Here is a 17,880-nt window from a genome sequence, read left to right as displayed (position 1 = left end):
GCGCCGCACTGTCAGAGGGTCAGTACTGAGGGAGTGCCGCACTGTGGGAGGGTCAGTACTGAGGGAGCGCCGCACTGTCAGAGGGTTAGTACTGAGGGAGTGCCGCACTGTCAGAGGGTCAGTACTGAGGGAGTGCCGCACTGTCAGAGGGTCAGTACTGAGGGAGTGCTGCACTGTCAGAGGGTCAGTACTGAGGGAGCCGAACTGTCAGAGGGTCAGTACTGAGGGAGCGCCGCACTGTCAGAGGGTCAGTACTGAGGGAGTGCCGCACTGTGGGAGGGTCAGTACTGAGGGAGCGCCGCACTGTGGGAGGGTCAGTACTGAGGGAGCGCCGCACTGTCAGAGGGTCAGTACTGAGGGAGTGCCGCACTGTCAGAGGGTTAGTACTGAGGGAGTGCCGCACTGTGGGAGGGTCAGTACTGAGGGAGCGCCGCACTGTGGGAGGGTCAGTACTGAGGGAGCGCCGCACTGTCAGAGGGTCAGTACTGAGGGAGCGCTGCACTGTCAGAGGGTCAGTACTGAGGGAGCGCCGCACTGTCAGAGGGTCAGTACTGAGGGAGTGCCGCACTGTCAGAGGGTCAGTGCTGAGGGAGCGCCGCACTGTCAGAGGGTCAGTACTGAGGGAGCGCCGCACTGTCAGAGGGTCAGTACTGAGGGAGTGCCGCACTGTGGGAGCTGCTGCCTTTCGAGAAGCAGATATGAAATCGAGGGTGGGTTGATAGCGGAGGACTGGACCGAGTTTACCCCCTGGGCTCTCACTGTGGGAGCTTTCTGTGCAGGCTTGAGACTGGCCCGGTGACATCCAGAGGACGGGGTGGGCGCTACAGGAATGCCAGCTCCTGCTCTGATCATTCCAAACCTTGGAAAGTACTGACTGCCCGAGTGACGGATGGGGCGGTGACTGGCTGTGAGGGTCGGGGGAGCGAGCAAGGTGAGCTGCGGGAGGCATGTAGACTATTTGTATCGTCCTTTGAAAAACCTAGCACAGCCACTATGGGCCGAATGGCCTCCTTCTGACCTGTCCAGCGATGGTATCAACATTGACGGAGAATGATAACAATCTGATGAGCATTTTTGGTGCTGCACGTTCCGAGCAGTTTGGAGATTGAATCTCGTTCGTCTATCTCAAGGCGCGTTGGCCTTAAATCAATTAATCAGCGCTTATGTGTGTTCACACGATCAGATTGCTGTCTTATGCTGCTTCAGATGATACAGGCTGCTACTTGATGCAGTTTTTACTAAAGGATGCTCCAGACTCTGAAATGAGTTGACCGTGTTTATTGAACTATTAACACAGTTCTCAAATGGGTTCGACTCTCTGCTAATCTAACTGCAGTAACTCCGTCTAACTGTAGCAGCTTGCTCGAAGCCACGTGCTGGGGTGTGAGGCTGCCGATCTACCCTGTCTAACTCTCTCGATGTCTGTCTGTGGGAAGAGGCTGGGTGTGAGTGCCTCGTCCCCTTTCATAGTGTTTATGTCACGCCCCCCTGTGGTGATGCCACCTCTGAGTGTCTTGACTGCCCATTGGCTGTGTCCTATTCTGCGTGTTCATTGGCTGCATGTTTGCAATCATGACACAGATCATTCGTCAGTGGTCACCACCATTTCCAGTCACGTAGTCAATTAATAAACTGTAAAATTCATCTGTGATATTTGATTGGAAAGAAATAGCCGACATTTTCACGCATTGTCTCATTTGCCTCAGAACCCAGTACAAAGGGGGCACGGCACCATGGGCGAGTCAGTATTGAGGGAGTGCCACACTGTGGGAGGGTCAGTACTGAGGGAGTGCCGCACTGTGGGAGGGTCAGTACTGAGGGAGCGCCGCACTGTCAGAGGGTCAGTACTGAGGGAGTGCCGCACTGTGGGAGGATCAGTACTGAGGGAGCGCCGCACTGTCAGAGGGTCAGTACTGAGGGAGTGCTGCACTGTCAGAGGGTCAGTACTGAGGGAGTGCCGCACTGTCAGAGGGTCAGTACTGAGGGAGCGCCGTACTGTGGGATGGTCAGTACTGAGGGAGAGCCGCACTGTGGGAGGGTCAGTACTGAGGGAGTGCCGCACTGTGGGAGGGTCAGTACTGAGGGAGCGCCGCACTGTCACAGGGTCAGTACTGAGGGAGAGCCGCACTGTGGGAGGGTCAGTACTGAGGGAGTGCCGCACTGTCAGAGGGTCAGTACTGAGGGGGCACGGCACCATGGGAGAGTCAGTACTGATGGAGCGCCGCACTGTGGGAGGGTCAGTACTGAGGGAGTGCCGCACTGTGGGAGGGTCAGTACTGAGGGAGTGCTGACTGTCAGAGGGTCAGTACTGAGGGAGTGCCGCACTGTGGGAGGGTCAGTACTGAGGGAGTGCCGCACTGTGGGAGGGTCAGTACTAAGGGAGAGCCGCACTGTCAGAGGGTCAGTACTGAGGGATTGCCGCACTGTGGGAGGGTCAGTACTGAGGGAGTGCCGCACTGTGGGAGGGTCAGTACTAAGGGAGAGCCGCACTGTCAGAGGGTCAGTACTGAGGGAGCGCCGCACTGTCAGAGGGTCAGTACTGAGGGAGTGCCGCACTGTGGGAGGGTCAGTACTGAGGGAGTGCCGCACTGTGGGAGGGTCAGTACTGAGGGAGTGCAGCACTGTGGGAGGGTCAGTACTGAGGGAGTGCCGCACTGTCAGAGGGTCAGTACTGAGGGAGCGCCGCACTGTGGGAGGGTCAGTACTGAGGGAGCGCCGCACTGTGGGAGGGTCAGTACTGAGGGAGTGCCGCACTGTGGGAGGGTCAGTACTGAGGGAGTGCCGCACTGTGGGACCTGCTGCCTTTCGAGAAGCAGATATGAAATCGAGGGTGGGGTTGATAGCGGAAGACTGGACCGAGTTTACCCACTGGGCTCTCACTGTGGGAGCTTTCTGTGCAGGCTTGAGACTGGCCCGGTGACATCCAGAGGACGGGGTGGGCGCTACAGGAATGCAAGCTCCTGCTCTGATCATCCCAAATCTTGGAAAGTACTGACTGCCCGAGTGACGGATGGGGCGGTGACTGGCTGTGAGGGTCGGGGGAGCGAGCACGGTGAGCTGCGGGAGGCATGTAGACTATTTGTATCGTCCTTTGAAAAACCCAGCACAGCCACTATGGGCCGAATGGCCTCCTTCTGACCTGTCCAGCGATGGTATCAACATTGACGGAGAATGATAACAATCTGATGAGCATTTTTGGTGCTGCACGTTCTGAGCAGTTTGGAGATTGAATCTCGTTCGTCTATCTCAAGGCGCGTTGGCCTTAAATCAATTAATCAGCGCTTATGTGTGTTCACACGATCAGATTGCTGTCTTATGCTGCTTCAGATGATACAGGCTGCTACTTGATGCAGTTTTTACTAAAGGATGCTCCAGACTCTGAAATGAGTTGACCGTGTTTATTGAACAATTAACACAGTTCTCAAATGGGCTTGACTCTCTGCTAATCTAACTGCAGTAACTCCGTCTAACTGTAGCAGCTTGCTCTAAGCCACCTGCTGGGGTGTGAGGCTGCCGATCTACCCTGTCTAACTCTCTCGATGTCTGTCTGTGGGAAGAGGCTGGGTGTGCATGCCTCGTCCCCTTTCATAGTGTTTATGTCACGCCCCCCTGTGGTGATGCCACCTCTGAGTGTCTTGACTGCCCATTGGCTGTGTCCTATTCTGCGTGTTCATTGGCTGCATGTTTGCAATCATGACACAGATCATTCGTCAGCGGCCACCACCATTTCCAGTCACGTAGTCAATTAATAAACTGTAAAATTCATCTGTGATATTTGATTGGAAAGAAATAACCGACATTTTCACGCATTGTCTCATTTGCCTCAGAACCCAGTACTGAGGGGGCACGGCACCATGGGAGAGTCAGTACTGAGGGAGCACCGCACTGTGGGAGGGTCAGTACTGAGGGAGTGCCGCACTGTGGGAGGGTCAGTACTGAGGGAGCGCCGCACTGTGGGAGAGTCAGTACTGAGGGGGCGCCGCACCGTGGGAGAGTCAGTACTGAGGGAGCGCCGCACTGTGGGAGGGTCAGTACTGAGGGAGCGCCGCACGGTAGGAGGGTCAGTACTGCGGGAGCGCCGCACTGTCAGAGGGTCAGTACTGAGGAAGTGCCGCACTGTGGGAGGGTCAGTACTGAGGGAGTGCCGCACTGTGGGAGGGTCAGTACTGAGGGAGTGCCGCACTGTGGGAGGGTCAGTACTGAGGGAGCGCCGCACTGTCAGAGGGTCAGTACTGAGGGAGTGCCGCACTGTCAGAGGGTCAGTAATGAGGGAGCGCCGTACTGTGGGAGGGTCAGTACTGAGGGAGTGCCGCACTGTGGGAGGTTCAGTGCTGAGGGAGTGCCGCACTGTCAGAGGGTCAGTACTGAGGGAGTGCTGCACTGTTGAAGGGTCAGTACTGATGGAGCGCCGCACTGTCAGAGGGTCAGTACTGAGGGAGTGCCGCAATGTGGGAGGGTCAGTCCTGAGGGAGCGCCGCACTGTCAGAGGTTCAATGCTGAGGGAGCGCTGCACTGTGGGAGGGTCAGTACTGAGTGAGCGCCGTACTGTCAGAGGGTCAGTGCTGAGGGAGTGCCGCACTGTCAGAGGGTCAGTACTGAGGGAGTGCCGCACTGTCAGAGGGTCAGTCCTGAGGGAGTGCCGCACTGTCAGAGGGTCAGTACTGAGGGAGTGCCGACCTGTCAGAGGGTCAGTACTGAGGGAGAGCCGCACTGTCAGAGGGTCAGTACTGAGGGAGCGCCGCACTGTGGGAGGGTCAGTACTGAGGGAGTGCTGCACGGTCTGTGGGTCAGTACTGAGGGAGCGCCGCACTGTCAGAGGGTCAGTACTGAGGGAGTGCCGTACTGTGGGAGGGCCAGTACAGAGGGAGTGCCGCACTGTGGGAGGGTGAGTGCTGAGGGAGTGCCGCACTGTCAGAGGGTCTGTACTGAGGGAGCGCTGCACTGTCGGAGGGTCAGTACTGAGGGAGTGCTGCACTGTCGGAGGGTCAGTACTGAGAGAGCTCTACACTGTGGGAGGGTCAGTGCTGAGGGAGTGTCGCACTGTCAGAGGGTCAGTACTGAGGGAGCAACACACTGTGGGAGGGTCAGTATTGAGGGAGCGCCGCACGTGGGAGGGTCAGTACTGAGGGAGCGCCACACTGTCAGAGGGTCAGTACTGAGGGAGCGCCACACTGTCAGAGGGTCAGTACTGAGGGAGCGCCGCACTGTCAGAGGGTCAGTGCTGAGGGAGTGCCGCACTGTGGGAGGGTCAGTACTGAGGGAGTGCTGCACTGTTGGAGGGTCAGTACTGAGGGAGTGCAGCACTGTCGGAGGGTCAGTACTGAGGGAGTGCTACACTGTCGGAGGGTCAGTGCTGAGGGAGCTCTACACTGTGGGAGGGTCAGTACTGAGGGAGTGCCGCACTGTCAGAGGGTCAGTACTGAGGGAGTGCCGCACTGTCAGAGGGTCAGTACTGAGGGAGTGCCGTTCTGTGGGAGGGTCAGTGCAGAGGGAGCACCGCACTGTGGTAGGGTCAGTACTGAGGGAGCTCCTCACTGTGGGAGGGTCAGTACTGAGGGAGCGCCGCACTGTGGGAGGGTCAGTACTGAGGGAGCGCCGCACTGTGGGAGGGTCAGTACTGAGGGAGTGCCGCACTGTCAGAGGGTCAGTACTGAGGGAGCGCCGCACTGTGGGAGGGTCAGTACTGAGGGAGCGTCGCACTATCAGAGGGTCAGTACTGAGGGAGCGCCGCACTGTGGGAGGGTCAGTACTGAGGGAGTGCCGCACTGTCAGAGGGTCAGTACTGAGAGAGCGCCGCACTGTCAGAGGGTCAGTACTGAGGGAGCGCCGCACTGTCAGAGGGTCAGTACTGAGGGAGCGCCGCACTGTCAGAGGGTCAGTACTGAGGGAGCGCCGCACTGTCAGAGGGTCAGTACTGAGGGAGCGCCGCACTGTCAGAGGGTCAGTACTGAGGGAGTGCCGCACTGTGGGAGGGTCAGTACTGAGGGAGTGCCGCACTGTGGGAAGGTCAGTACGGAGGGAGCGCCGCACTGTGTGAGGGTCAGTACTGAGGGAGTGCCGCACTGTCAGAGGGTCAGTACTGAGGGAGTGCCGCACTGTCAGAGGGTCAGTACTGAGGGAGCGCCGCACTGTCAGAGGGTCAGTACTGAGGGAGTGCCGCACTGTCAGAGGGTCAGTACTGAGGGAGCCCCGCACTGTGGGTGGGTCAGTACTGAGGGAGTGCTGCACTGTCAGAGGGTCAGTACTGAGGGAGTGCCGCACTGTGGGAGGGTCAGTACTGAGGGAGTGCCGCACTGTCAGAGGGTCAGTACTGAGGGAGTGCTGCACTGTGGGAGGGTCAGTACTGAGGGAGTGCCGCACTGTCAGAGGGTCAGTACTGAGGGAGCACCGCACTGTCAGAGGGTCAGTACTGAGGGAGCGCCGCACTGTGTGAGGGTCAGTACTGAGGGAGTGCCGCACTGTGGGAGGGTCAGTACTGAGGGAGTGCCGCACTGTCAGAGGGTCAGTACTGAGGGAGTGCCGCACTGTGGGAGGGTCAGTACTGAGGGAGTGCTGCACTGTGGGAGGGTCAGTACTGAGGGAGCGCCGCACTGTCAGAGGGTCAGTACTGAGGGAGTGCCGCACCGTGGGAGGGTCAGTACTGAGGGAGCGCCGCACTGTGGGAGGGTCAGTACTGAGGGAGCGCCGCACTGTCAGAGGGTCAGTACTGAGGGAACGCTGCACTGTCAGAGGGTCAGTACTGAGGGAGCGCCGCACTGTCAGAGGGTCAGTACTGAGGGAGCGCCGCACTGTCAGAGGGTCAGTACTGAGGGAGTGCCGCACTGTCAGAGGGTCAGTACTGAGGGAGTGCCGCACTGTGGGAGGGTCAGTACTGAGGGAGGGCCGCACTGTGGGAGCTGCTGCCTTTCGAGAAGCAGATATGAAATCGAGGGTGGGGTTGATAGCGGAGGACGGGACCGAGTTTACCCACTGGGCTCTCACTGTGGGAGCTTTCTGTGCATGATCGGGACTGGCCCGGTGACATCCAGAGGACGGTGTGGGCGCTACAGGAATGCCAGCTCCTGCTCTGATCATCCCAAACCTTGGAAAGGACTGACTGCCCGAGTGACGGATGGGGCGGTGACTGGCTGTGAGGGTCGGGGGAGCGAGCAAGGTGAGCTGCGGGAGGCATGTAGACTCTTTGTATCGTCCTTTGAAAAACCCAGCACAGCCAATATGGGCCGAATGGCCTCCTTCTGACCTGTCCAGCGATGGTATCAACATTGACGGAGAATGATAACAATCTGATGAGCATTTTTGGTGCCTCACGTTCCGAGCAGTTTGGAGATTGAATCTCGTTCGTCTATCTCAAGGCGCGTTGTCCTTAAATCAATTAATCAGCGCTTATGTGTGTTCACACGATCAGATTTCTGTCTTAAGCTGCTTCAGATGATACAGGCTGCTACTTGATGCAGTTTTTACGAAAGGATGCTCCAGACTCCGAAATGAGTTGACCGTGTTTATTGAACTATTAACACAGTTCTCAAATGGGTTCGACTCTCTGCTAATCTAACTGCAGTAACTCCGTCTAACTGTAGCAGCTTACTGTAAGCCACGTGCTGGGGTGTGAGGCTGCTGATCTACCCTGTCTAACTCTCTCGATGTCTGTCTGTGGGAAGAGGCTGGGTGTGCGTGCCTCGTCCCCTTTCATAGTGTTTATGTCACGCCCCCCTGTGGTGATGCCACCTCTGAGTGTCTTGACTGCCCATTGGCTGTGTCCTATTCTGCGTGTTCATTGGCGGCATGTTTGCAATCATGACACAGATCATTCGTCAGCGGCCACCACCTTTTCCAGTCACGTAGTCAATTAATAAACTGTAAAATTCATCTGTGATATTTGATTGGAAAGAAATAGCCGACATTTTCACGCATTGTCTCATTTGCTTCAGAACCCAGTACTGAGGGGGCACGGCACCATGGGAGAGTCAGTACTGAGGGAGCGCCGCACTGTGGGAGAGTCAGTACTGAGGGAGTGCTGCACTGTCAGAGGGTCAGTACTGAGGGAGCGCCGCATGTGGGAGGGTCAGTGCTGAGGGAGCGCCGCACTGTCAGAGGGTCAGTACTGAGGGAGCGACAAACTGTGGGAGGGTCAGTACTGAGGGAGTGCCGCACTGTGGGAAGGTCAGTACTGAGGGAGCTCCGCACTGTGGGAGGGTCAGTACTGAGGGAGCTCCGCACTGTCAGAGGGTCAGTACTGAGGGAGTGCTGCACTGTCAGAGGGTAAGTACTGAGGGAGTGCCGCACTGTCAGAGGGTCAGTACTGAGGGAGTGCCGCACTGTCAGAGGGTCAGTACTGAGGGAGTGCCGCACTGTCAGAGGGTCAGTACTGAGGGAGTGCTGCACTGACAGAGGGTCAGTACTGAGGGAGCGCCGCACTGTCAGAGGGTCAGTACTGAGGGAGTGCCGCACTGTCAGAGGGTCAGTACTGAGGGAGCGCGGCACTGTCAGAGGGTCAGTACTGAGGGAGCTCCGCACTGTGGGAGGGTCAGTACTGAGCGAGCGCCGCACTGTCAGAGGGTCAGTACTGAGGGAGCGCCGCACTGTCAGAGGGTCAGTACTGAGGGAGCGCCGCACTGTCAGATGGTCAGTACTGAGGGAGTGCTGCACTGTCAGAGGGTCAGTACTGAGGGAGTGCCGCACTGTCAGAGGGTCAGTACTGAGGGAGCGCCGCACTGTCAGAGGTCAGTACTGAGGGAGCGCCGCACTGTCAGAGGGTCAGTAGTGAGGGAGTGCCGCACTGTCAGAGGGTCAGTACTGAGGGAGTGCCGCACTGTCAGAGGGTCAGTACTGAGGGAGTGCCGCACTGTCAGAGGGTCAGTACTGAGGGAGTGCCGCACTGTGTGAGGGACAGTACTGAGGGAGCGCCGCACTGTCAGAGGGTCAGTACTGAGGGAGCGTCGCACTGTGGGAGGATCAGTACTGAGGGAGTGCCGCACTGTGGGAGGGTCAGTACTGAGGGAGTGCCGCACTGTCAGAGGGTCAGTACTGAGGGAGCGCCGCACTGTCAGAGGGTCAGTACTGAGGGAGTGCTGCACTGTCAGAGTGTCAGTACTGAGGGAGCGCCGCACTGTGGGAGGGTCAGTACTGAGGGAGTGCCGCACTGTGGGAGGGTCAGCACTGAGGGAGTGCCGCACTGTCAGAGGGTCAGTACTGAGGGAGCGCCGCACTGTCAGAGGGTCAGTACTGAGGGAGCACCGCACTGTCAGAGGGTCAGTACTGAGGGAGCGCCGCACTGTCAGAGGGTCAGTGCTGAGGGAGTGCCGCACTGTCAGAGGGTCAGTACTGAGGGAGCGCCGCACTGTCAGAGGGTCAGTACTGAGGGAGCGCCGCACTGTGGGAGGGTCAGTACTGAGGTGGGGGGGGGGGCGAAGAGCCAGCGCGGCGGCGAGGAGAAATGTGTGTCACCCGGAGGGAAGGTTGGGTTCTGGAACGGATGCCCCAAAAAGGGTCAGTGAGGCAGGTTCGATCGGGGCATTCCAGAGGGGTCAATTCGGATTGCTCTCCGACGAGGGTGAGCGTCCGAGGTTAAGGGGATAAGGCGAGGGAGGTAGTGAGGGATGGGTGGAAGGCTCTTTCAGGCAGTCAGTGCTGACTCGATGGGCCGAATGGCCTGCTTCTGCGACGCTGTGAGTTGGACCAGACCCTTATACTTTTCAACGATGAATTTGACCCCAATGAACCTCTGCTTCTGAGGAGACGGTACAGCGATACGTGGGGTTGCCGCGAGGGCTCTGTGTTTTGGCGAACATTGTACACATCTATTGCTGGCATGACGGTCAAGGGAGCTCCTTTGACATTCGGGGGGGGGACGCGCGGGGGTTTTTATCGGGTGTGATAAAGGAGCAAGCGTTTACCTGAGGCCTGTTCTTCAATTTAAAGAATTTGAGAAACCCCGATGAAGGCCCAGAGCCTTTGGACTAGGCCCTAACGACCCCAAAAGGTCAAAGATCAACGGTCAATTCAGGTCCCAGGTCTTTCCTGCCCCCAACCCACAGACCAAGTCACAGCAGAGGCGACAACATTGTGCATTTATATAGAGCCTTTATTAAATCATCCACAAAGGGGCTTCACGGGAGCGTCAATGAAACAGAATCTGACCCCCATGAGCCACATGAGGAGATCTCAGGGACAGGGGACGGAGAAATCGGTCAAAAACGTTGATTTTAGATAAAGGATGCGATTGGGAGGATGCAGTCGGGGAAGGTGGCAGGGCCGGATGGGTTTCCGGTGGAATATTATTAAAAAATTTAAGGATAAGCTGGCACCCCTGATGGTGGGGATGTTTGAAGAGGCGATAGGGAAGGGGGTGCTGCCACAAAGCTTGGGGCAGGCATCGATTTCACTGTTGCTAAAAAAGATAAGGATCCGACGGAGTGTGGGTCGTATAGGCCCATATCGCTTCTGAATGTGGACGCAGAGGTATTGGCGAAGGTACTGGCGGGTAGGCTGGAGGAGAGCCTCCAGAAGGCGATAGGCGAGGATCAGACGGGGTTCGTGAGAGGGAGGCAGCTCTTTTCAAACGTTAGGAGGGTATTGAACGTCGTTATGGCACCAGCGGAAGAGAAGGAAACAGAGGTGGTTGTGGCATTGGATGCTGAGAAGGCGTTTGATCGGGTAGAACATATAACATAGAACAGTACAGCACAGAACAGGCCCTTCAGCCCTCGATGTTGTGCTGAGCAATGATCACCCTACTTAAACCCACGTAACCCGTATACCCGTAACCCAACAATCCCCCCATTAACCTTACACTACGGGCAATTTAGCATGGCCAATCCACCTAACCCGCACATCTTTGGACTGTGGGAGGAAACCGGAGCACCCGGAGGAAACCCACGCACACACGGGGAGGACATGCAGACTCCACACAGACAGTGACCCAGCCGGGAATCGAACCTGGGACCCTGGAGCTGTGAAGCATTGATGCTAACCACCATGCTACCGTGAGGGTAGAATGGGGGTACCTGATGGCAGTTCTGGAGCGGTTTGGGATTGGACCAAGATTTGTGGACTGGGTAACGCTACTATATAAGGAGCCGAGGGGGAATGTCCGCACAAACAACATCAGCTCGAGATACTTCTCTCTCCACCGTGGGTCAAGGCAGGGATGTCCTATGTCCCCCCTGCTGTTTGCACTTGCGATTGAGCCGTTGGCTATCGCATTGGGAGCATGGAAAGGAATAGTGAGGGGGGGGGGGGGTGGATGGAGCATAGGGTGTCCGTGTATGCCGACGACTTGCTGCTGTACGTGTCGGAGCCGAGTGCGTCGATAGGAGGAATATCGGAGCTACTGCGAGTGTTTGGGTTTTTCTCCGGGTACAAGCTGAACCTGGACAAGAGTGAGTAAATTTGCGGTGTCTCGGCCGGGGGTGGGGGAAGGGGGTCGGGGGGGGCTGAAATTCCGTAGAGCAGGGACTCACTTTAGGTATCTGGGGGTGCAGGTTGCCCGGGAGTGGGGGAGGCTTCGCAGATACAACATCGCTAGTTTGGTGGGGAGAGTGAAAGTCGACTTGGCGAGGTGGGATGGTCTCCCTCTGTCACTGGCGGGTCGGGTACAGACAGATCACAGAATTTACAGTGCAGAAGGAGGCCATTCGGCCCATTGAGTCTGCACCGGCTCTTGGAAAGAAACGGTTAAAATGAACGTGTTGCCGCGATTTCTGTTTATTTTTCACTGCCTGCCGATTTTCCTGCCAAAGGCTTTTTTCAGGGAGATTGAGGGGAGGATTACTTCGTTCATAAGGGGAGGGAAGGTGGCCAGAGTGAGGAAGGTGCTGCTACAGAGGGGAAGGCAGGCAGGGGGTTTGGGTCTCCCGAACCTGATGTACTATTACTGGGCGGCGAATGTGGAGAAGGTGCGGAGCTGGGTCAGAGGGTTTGATTCCCAGTGGGTCAGAATGGAGGGGAGTTTGTGTAGGGGGTCGGGATTGAAGGCGTTAGCAACAGCGCCGCTCCCGATAGCTCCGGGGAAATACACCGGGAGTCCGGTAATAATAGCTTCATTGAGAATCTGGAGGCAGTTTCGCCAACACTTCGGGTTGGGGGCAGGGGACATGCCGATTCGGGGGAAACCACAGATTTGAGCCAGGGAGGTGGGATGGAAGTTTTCGGAAATGGGAAGAGAAGGGGATTAAGACGCTAAAAGATTTGTTTCTTCGGGGTCGGTTTGCAGGATTGAAGGAGCCGGAAGCGAAGTATGGGCTGGAGCAGGGGGAAATGTTTAGATACAAGCAGGTTGGAGATTTTGCCAGAAAGGAGATACAGAGCTTCCCGGTGGAGCCGGCCTCCACATTGCTGGAGGGAGCTGCTGACGACAGGGGGACTGGAGAAGGGGGGTAGTGTCGGCGGTTTACGGAGCTATTTTGGAAGAGGGGAAGGCACCACTGGAAGGGATCAAAGCAAAGTGGGGAGGAAGAGTTGGGAGAGGATATGGGGCAGCAGGGTAGCATGGTGGTTAGCATAAATGCTTCACAGCTCCAGGGTCCCAGGTTCGATTCCCGGCTGGGTCACTGTCTGTGTGGAGTCTGCACGTCCTCCCCGTGTGTGTGCGTGGGTTTCCTCCGGGTGCTCCGGTTTCCTCCCACAGTCCAAAGATGTGCAGGTTAGGTGGATTGGCCATGATAAATTGCCCGTAGTGTCCTAATAAAAGTAAGGTTAAGGGGTTGTTGGGTTACGGGTATAGGGTGGATACGTGGGTTTGAGTAGGGTGATCATGGCTCGGCACAACATTGAGGGCCGAAGGGCCTGTTCTGTGCTGTACTGTTCTATGTTCTATGTTCTATATGGAGAAGCAGGGTAGCATGGTGGTTAGCATAAATGCTTCACAGCTCCAGGGTCCCAGGTTCGATTCCCGGCTGGGTCACTGTCTGTGCGGAGTCTGCACGTCCTCCCTGTGTGTGCGTGGGTTTCCTCCGGGTGCTCCGGTTTCCTCCCACAGTCCAAAGATGTGCGGGTTAGGTGGATTGGCCGTGATAAATTGCCCGTAGTGCCCTAAAAAGTAAGGTTGGGGGGGGGTTGTTGGGTTACGGGTATAGGGTGGATACGTGGGTTTGAGTAGGGTGATCATTGCTCGGCACAACATCGAGGGCCGAAGGGCCTGTTCTGTGCTGTACTTTTCTATGGAGAAGGGGATCTGGTGTGAGGTACTCTGGAGAGTGAATGCCTCCATCTCGTGCGTGAGGTTGGGGCTGATACAGCAGAAGGTGGTACACAGAGCACACCTCACGAGGATGAGGATAAACCGATACTTTGAAGGAGTAGAAGATGTGTGTGAACGTTGCAGTGGGGGGCCCCGCTAATCACGTTCATATATTTTGGTCCTGTTCAAAGCTGGAGGGTTACTGGAAGGAGGTTTTTAGGGTAATTTCTAAAGTGGTGCGTGTGAAACTGGACCCAGGCCCCCGGGAAGCCATATTCGGGGTGTCGGACCAGCCAGGGTTGGAAACGGGGGCGGAGGCAGATGTTGTAGCCTTTGCCTTGTTGATCGCCCAAAGGCGGATCCTGCTGGGATGCAGAGAAACCTCTCCACTGTTATGGACCAGGGTTTCGAGAATTCCAAAGTGTAACATGGAGTTCCCCGACCCACAACTTTTAATAGATTGTGGTGTGGGGAGCACACGGCCCACTCTACAGGTACAGCAGAAATGGAAAAGTATTTTTTAAAGCAAAACAATGTTTATTCCACGAACTCAAGTTAACCTTTTTAAAACATACAGTGAACATCTTAGCAACCATCAATTCAAATACACCCCCCAAAGACTACAACACTAAGTAATCCTTAATAACTCCCCAAACAACATCCAGAAGGCAGAAGAAACACCTTTCAACAGAAGCACATCAGGTTTACATTCACTACCGAGAACATTTCTAATTCTGAATTCACCAAATGAGCAAGAGATAGTCGTTTGATGGCAGAGAGAGCAGCGGTACGCCTGCTCTCTCCGGCTTCAGCTCCCACACTGAACACTAAAACACACCCTGCCGCAAACAGCCTAAAGCAAAAGTAAAAAGCGGACAGACAGCCCAGCTCCACCCACACTCTGACATCGCTGCAGTAACATGGGCAGCCGAACATTTCTTAAAGCGACATTCTCATGACGCCACCCTGTGCCCGGGTGTAGGGGGGGGGGGGGGGGGGGGGGGGGGGGGGGGTGGGGGAAGGGGGAACCTGTTGGAATTCTTGACTCTTGAGAAAGTTACGTTCGAACTGAAGGGAAGGATGGAGAGGTTCTACAATTCATGGGCATTATTCATCATGCACTTTCAAGAACTGGATAACGTTAGTTGGGGAGTGTGGGTGGGAGGGTTGGGGGGGGGGGGGCTGTGAGTGTTAATGGCGACTATGGGTGATCCCCGATTCCTTTTTGTCATTTGTTTGTGAGAACGTACGGGCTGATGATTGGGGGTTTTTGGTGGGAGGATGGGATCGTTGTTATTGATATGGGGATTGACATATTTGTCACTGATTATTGTTTGTTGACGGTGGGTGTAAACTTGGGAGAAAATGAGAAAAAGGAGACGAAGAAAGATTTTAAAGAAAAGTTGATTTTAAGGACCTTCTTAAAAGAGGGGAGAGATAAAGAGAGAGAGACGGAGAGAGAGAGAGAGAGAGTGAGAGAGGGGCGGAGAGGTTTGGAGAGAGAATTCCGGAATTTACCCCCCCCCCCCCCCTCCCCCCACCCCACCCCCGGCAGCTGAAGGCACGGCCGCCAATGGCGAAGCGATGGGAATGGTCGAGAGGCCGGGATTGGAGGAGAGCAGAGATCTCGGAGGGTTGTAGGGAGCTGGAGGAGGTTACAGAGATAGAGAGGGGGTGTAGGGGGCTGGAGGAGGTTACAGAGATAGGGAGGGGGTGTAGGGGCTGGAGGGGGTTACAGAGATAGGGAGGGGGTGTCGGGGCTGGAGGAGGTTACAGAGATAGAGAGGGGGTGTAGGGGGCTGGAGGAGGTTACAGAGATAGGGAGGGGGTGTAGGGGCTGGAGGGGGTTACAGAGATAGGGAGGGGGGTGTAGGGGCTGGAGGAGGTTACAGAGATAGGGAGGGGGTGTAGGGGCTGGAGGAGGTTACAGAGATAGGGAGGGGGTGTAGGGGCTGGAGGAGGTTACAGAGATAGGGAGGGGGTGTAGGGGCTGGAGGAGGTTACAGAGATAGGGAGGGGGTGTAGGGGCTGGAGGAGGTTACAGAGATAGGGAGGGCGTGTAGGGGCTGGAGGAGGTTACAGAGATAGGGAGGGGGGTGTAGGGGCTGGAGGAGGTTACAGAGATAGGGAGGGGGTGTAGGGAGCTGGAGGAGGGTTACAGAGATAGGGAGGGGGGTGTAGGGGCTGGAGCAGGTTACAGAGATAGGGAGGGGGTGTAGGGGCTGGAGGAGGTTACAGAGATAGGGAGGGGGTGTAGGGACTGGAGCAGATTACAGAGATAGGGAGGGGGTGTAGGGGCTGGAGGAGGTTACAGAGATAGGGAGGGGGGTGTAGGGACTGGAGGAGGTTACAGAGATAGGGAGGAGGTGTAGGGGCTGGAGGAGGTTACAGAGATAGGGAGGGGGTGTAGGGGCTGGAGGAGGTTACAGAGATAGGGAGGGGCGTGTAGGGGCTGGAGGAGGTTACAGAGATAGAGAGGGGGTGTAGGGGGCTGGAGGAGGTTACAGAGATAGGGAGGGATGTAGGGGCTAGAGGTGGTTACAGGGATAGGGAGGGGGTGTAGGGGCTGGAGGAGGTTACAGAGATAGGGAGGGGGTGTAGGGGCTGGAGGAGGTTACAGAGATAGGGAGGGGGTGTAGGGGCTGGAGGAGGTTACAGAGATAGGGAGGGGGTGTAGGGGCTGGAGGAGGTTACAGAGATAGGGAGGGGGGTGTAGGGACTGGAGGAGGTTACAGAGATAGGGAGGGGGTGTAGGAGCTGGTGGAGGTTACAGAGATAGGGAGGGGATGTAGGGACTGGAGGAGGTTACAGAGATAGGGAGGGGGTGTAGGGGGCTGGAGGAGGTTACAGAGATAGGGAGGGGGTGTAGGGGCTGGAGGAGGTTACAGAGATAGGGAGGGGGTGTAGGGGCTGGAGGAGGTTACAGAGATAGGGAGGGGGTATAGGGGCTGGAGGAGGTTACAGAGATAGGGAGGGGGTGTAGGGGCTGGAGGAGGTTACAGAGATAGGGAGGGGGTGTAGGGGCTGGAGGAGGTTACAGAGATAGGGAGGGGGTGTAGGGGCTGGAGGAGGTTACAGAGATAGGGAGGGGGTGTAGGGGCTGGAGGAGGTTACAGAGATAGGGATGCGGTGTAGGGGGCTGGAGGAGGTTACAGAGATAGGGAGGGGGTGTAAGGGCTGGAGGAGGTTACAGAGATAGGGAGGGGGTGTCGGGGCTGGAGGAGGTTACAGAGATAGGGAGGGGGTGTGGGGGCTGGAGGAGGTTGACAGAGATAGGGAGGGGATGTGGGGGCTGGAGGAGGTTGACAGAGATAGGGAGGGGATGTGGGGGCTGGAGGAGGTTACAGAGATAGGGAGGGGGAGTTTTAAAATGGAGGGGTTGTCGAATCGGGAGCCAGTGTGGGTCAGCGAGCGTGAGCGGGTGGGGTGGTGATGGGTGAATGGGGGCTGTATGTAAGTGTGGGAGGAGATTGGAACTGTGGGTTTCTGGGAAGGTGGGTTTGTGGGCCTGGGGTGGGGAGGTGGGGGGGGGGCGGGGGAGTCCGAGACGACAGGGGGCGAAGTGAGTGGGAGGGGGGAGGGATGACACCTCACACCAATACACAGCTGATACTCTTCAGGCGGTCAATGCGAGGCAGCTGATAGGCCCCAAAGCTGGGCAGGGGCTCAGGTTGGCTGGCATAGGCCGGGCGAGAGCTCTCGGCCGCCTCCTGCCCCTTCACCTTTTTCTCCAGCTCACGGAAGTCGTCCGAACCCCTGCCGGTCGGGTCCTCCCCCGACTCGTAGGAGGCGGAAGAACGCGCCCCATCTTTGTCCAACTTCCAATCCCCCTCCTCGGGGGAAGGATCGCTCTCGCTCTGGCTGTGGAGGGAGATGCAGGGGAGTTAAAATCCAGGGAAACTCCGCCGCGTCTGGGAGGGCAGCCCACCCCAGGCAGCCAGGGCTCAGTCAGTCAGGCTGCAGTGTCGGAGGGTCAGTACTGAGGGAGTGCCGCACTGTGGGAGGGTCAGTGCTGAGGGAGTGCCGCACTGTGGGAGGGTCAGTACTGAGGGAGCGCTGCACTGTCAGAGGGTCAGTACTGAGGGAGTGCCGCACTGTGGGAGGGTCAGTGCTGAGGGAGCGCCGCACTGTGGGAGGGTCAGTACTGAGGGAGTGCCGCACTGTGGGAGGGTCAGTACTGAGGGAGCGCCGCACTGTCAGAGGGTCAGTACTGAGGGAGTGCCGCACTGTCAGAGGGTCAGTACTCAGGGAGTGCCGCACTGTCACGGGGGTCAGTACTGAGGGAGTGCCGCACTGTGGGAGGGTCAGTACTGAGGGAGTGCCGCACTGTGGGAGGGTCAGTACTGAGGGAGTGCCGCACTGTGGGAGGGTCAGTACTGAGGGAGTGCCGCACTGTCAGAGGGTCAGTACTGAGGGAGTGCCGCACTGTCGGAGGGTCAGTGCTGAGGGAGTGCCGCACTGTCAGAGGGTCAGTACTGAGGGAGCGCCGCACTGTGGGAGGGTCAGTACTGAGGGAGCGCCGCACTGTGGGAGGGTCAGTACTGAGGGAGTGCTGCACTGTCAGAGGGTCAGTACTGAGGGAGTGCCGCACTGTCAGAGGGTCAGTACTGAGGGAGTGCTGCACTGTCAGAGGGTCGGTACTGAGGGAGTGCTGCACTGTCAGAGGGTCAGTACTGAGGGAGTGCCGCACTGTGGGAGGGTCA

General features: G+C 57.2%; 1 protein-coding gene across 1 annotated transcript in view; it reads right to left on the bottom strand.

Annotated features, from left to right (window-relative positions):
• Positions 1–16,767: 16,767 nt before the first annotated feature.
• The window catches only part of LOC119958606 (soluble guanylate cyclase 88E-like), a 33,642-nt gene continuing 32,529 nt past the window's right edge, over positions 16,768–17,880 (bottom strand). The window contains exon 11 of the mRNA XM_038787086.1: positions 16,768–17,038. Coding sequence (XP_038643014.1) covers positions 16,768–17,038 — 271 coding nt within the window. The remainder of the gene's footprint in view (positions 17,039–17,880) is intronic.

This window comes from Scyliorhinus canicula, chromosome 30 (assembly GCF_902713615.1).
Source record: "Scyliorhinus canicula chromosome 30, sScyCan1.1, whole genome shotgun sequence".
NCBI classification, from domain to species: Eukaryota; Metazoa; Chordata; class Chondrichthyes; order Carcharhiniformes; family Scyliorhinidae; genus Scyliorhinus; species Scyliorhinus canicula.
This window is presented reverse-complemented; position numbering and strand designations above follow the sequence as displayed.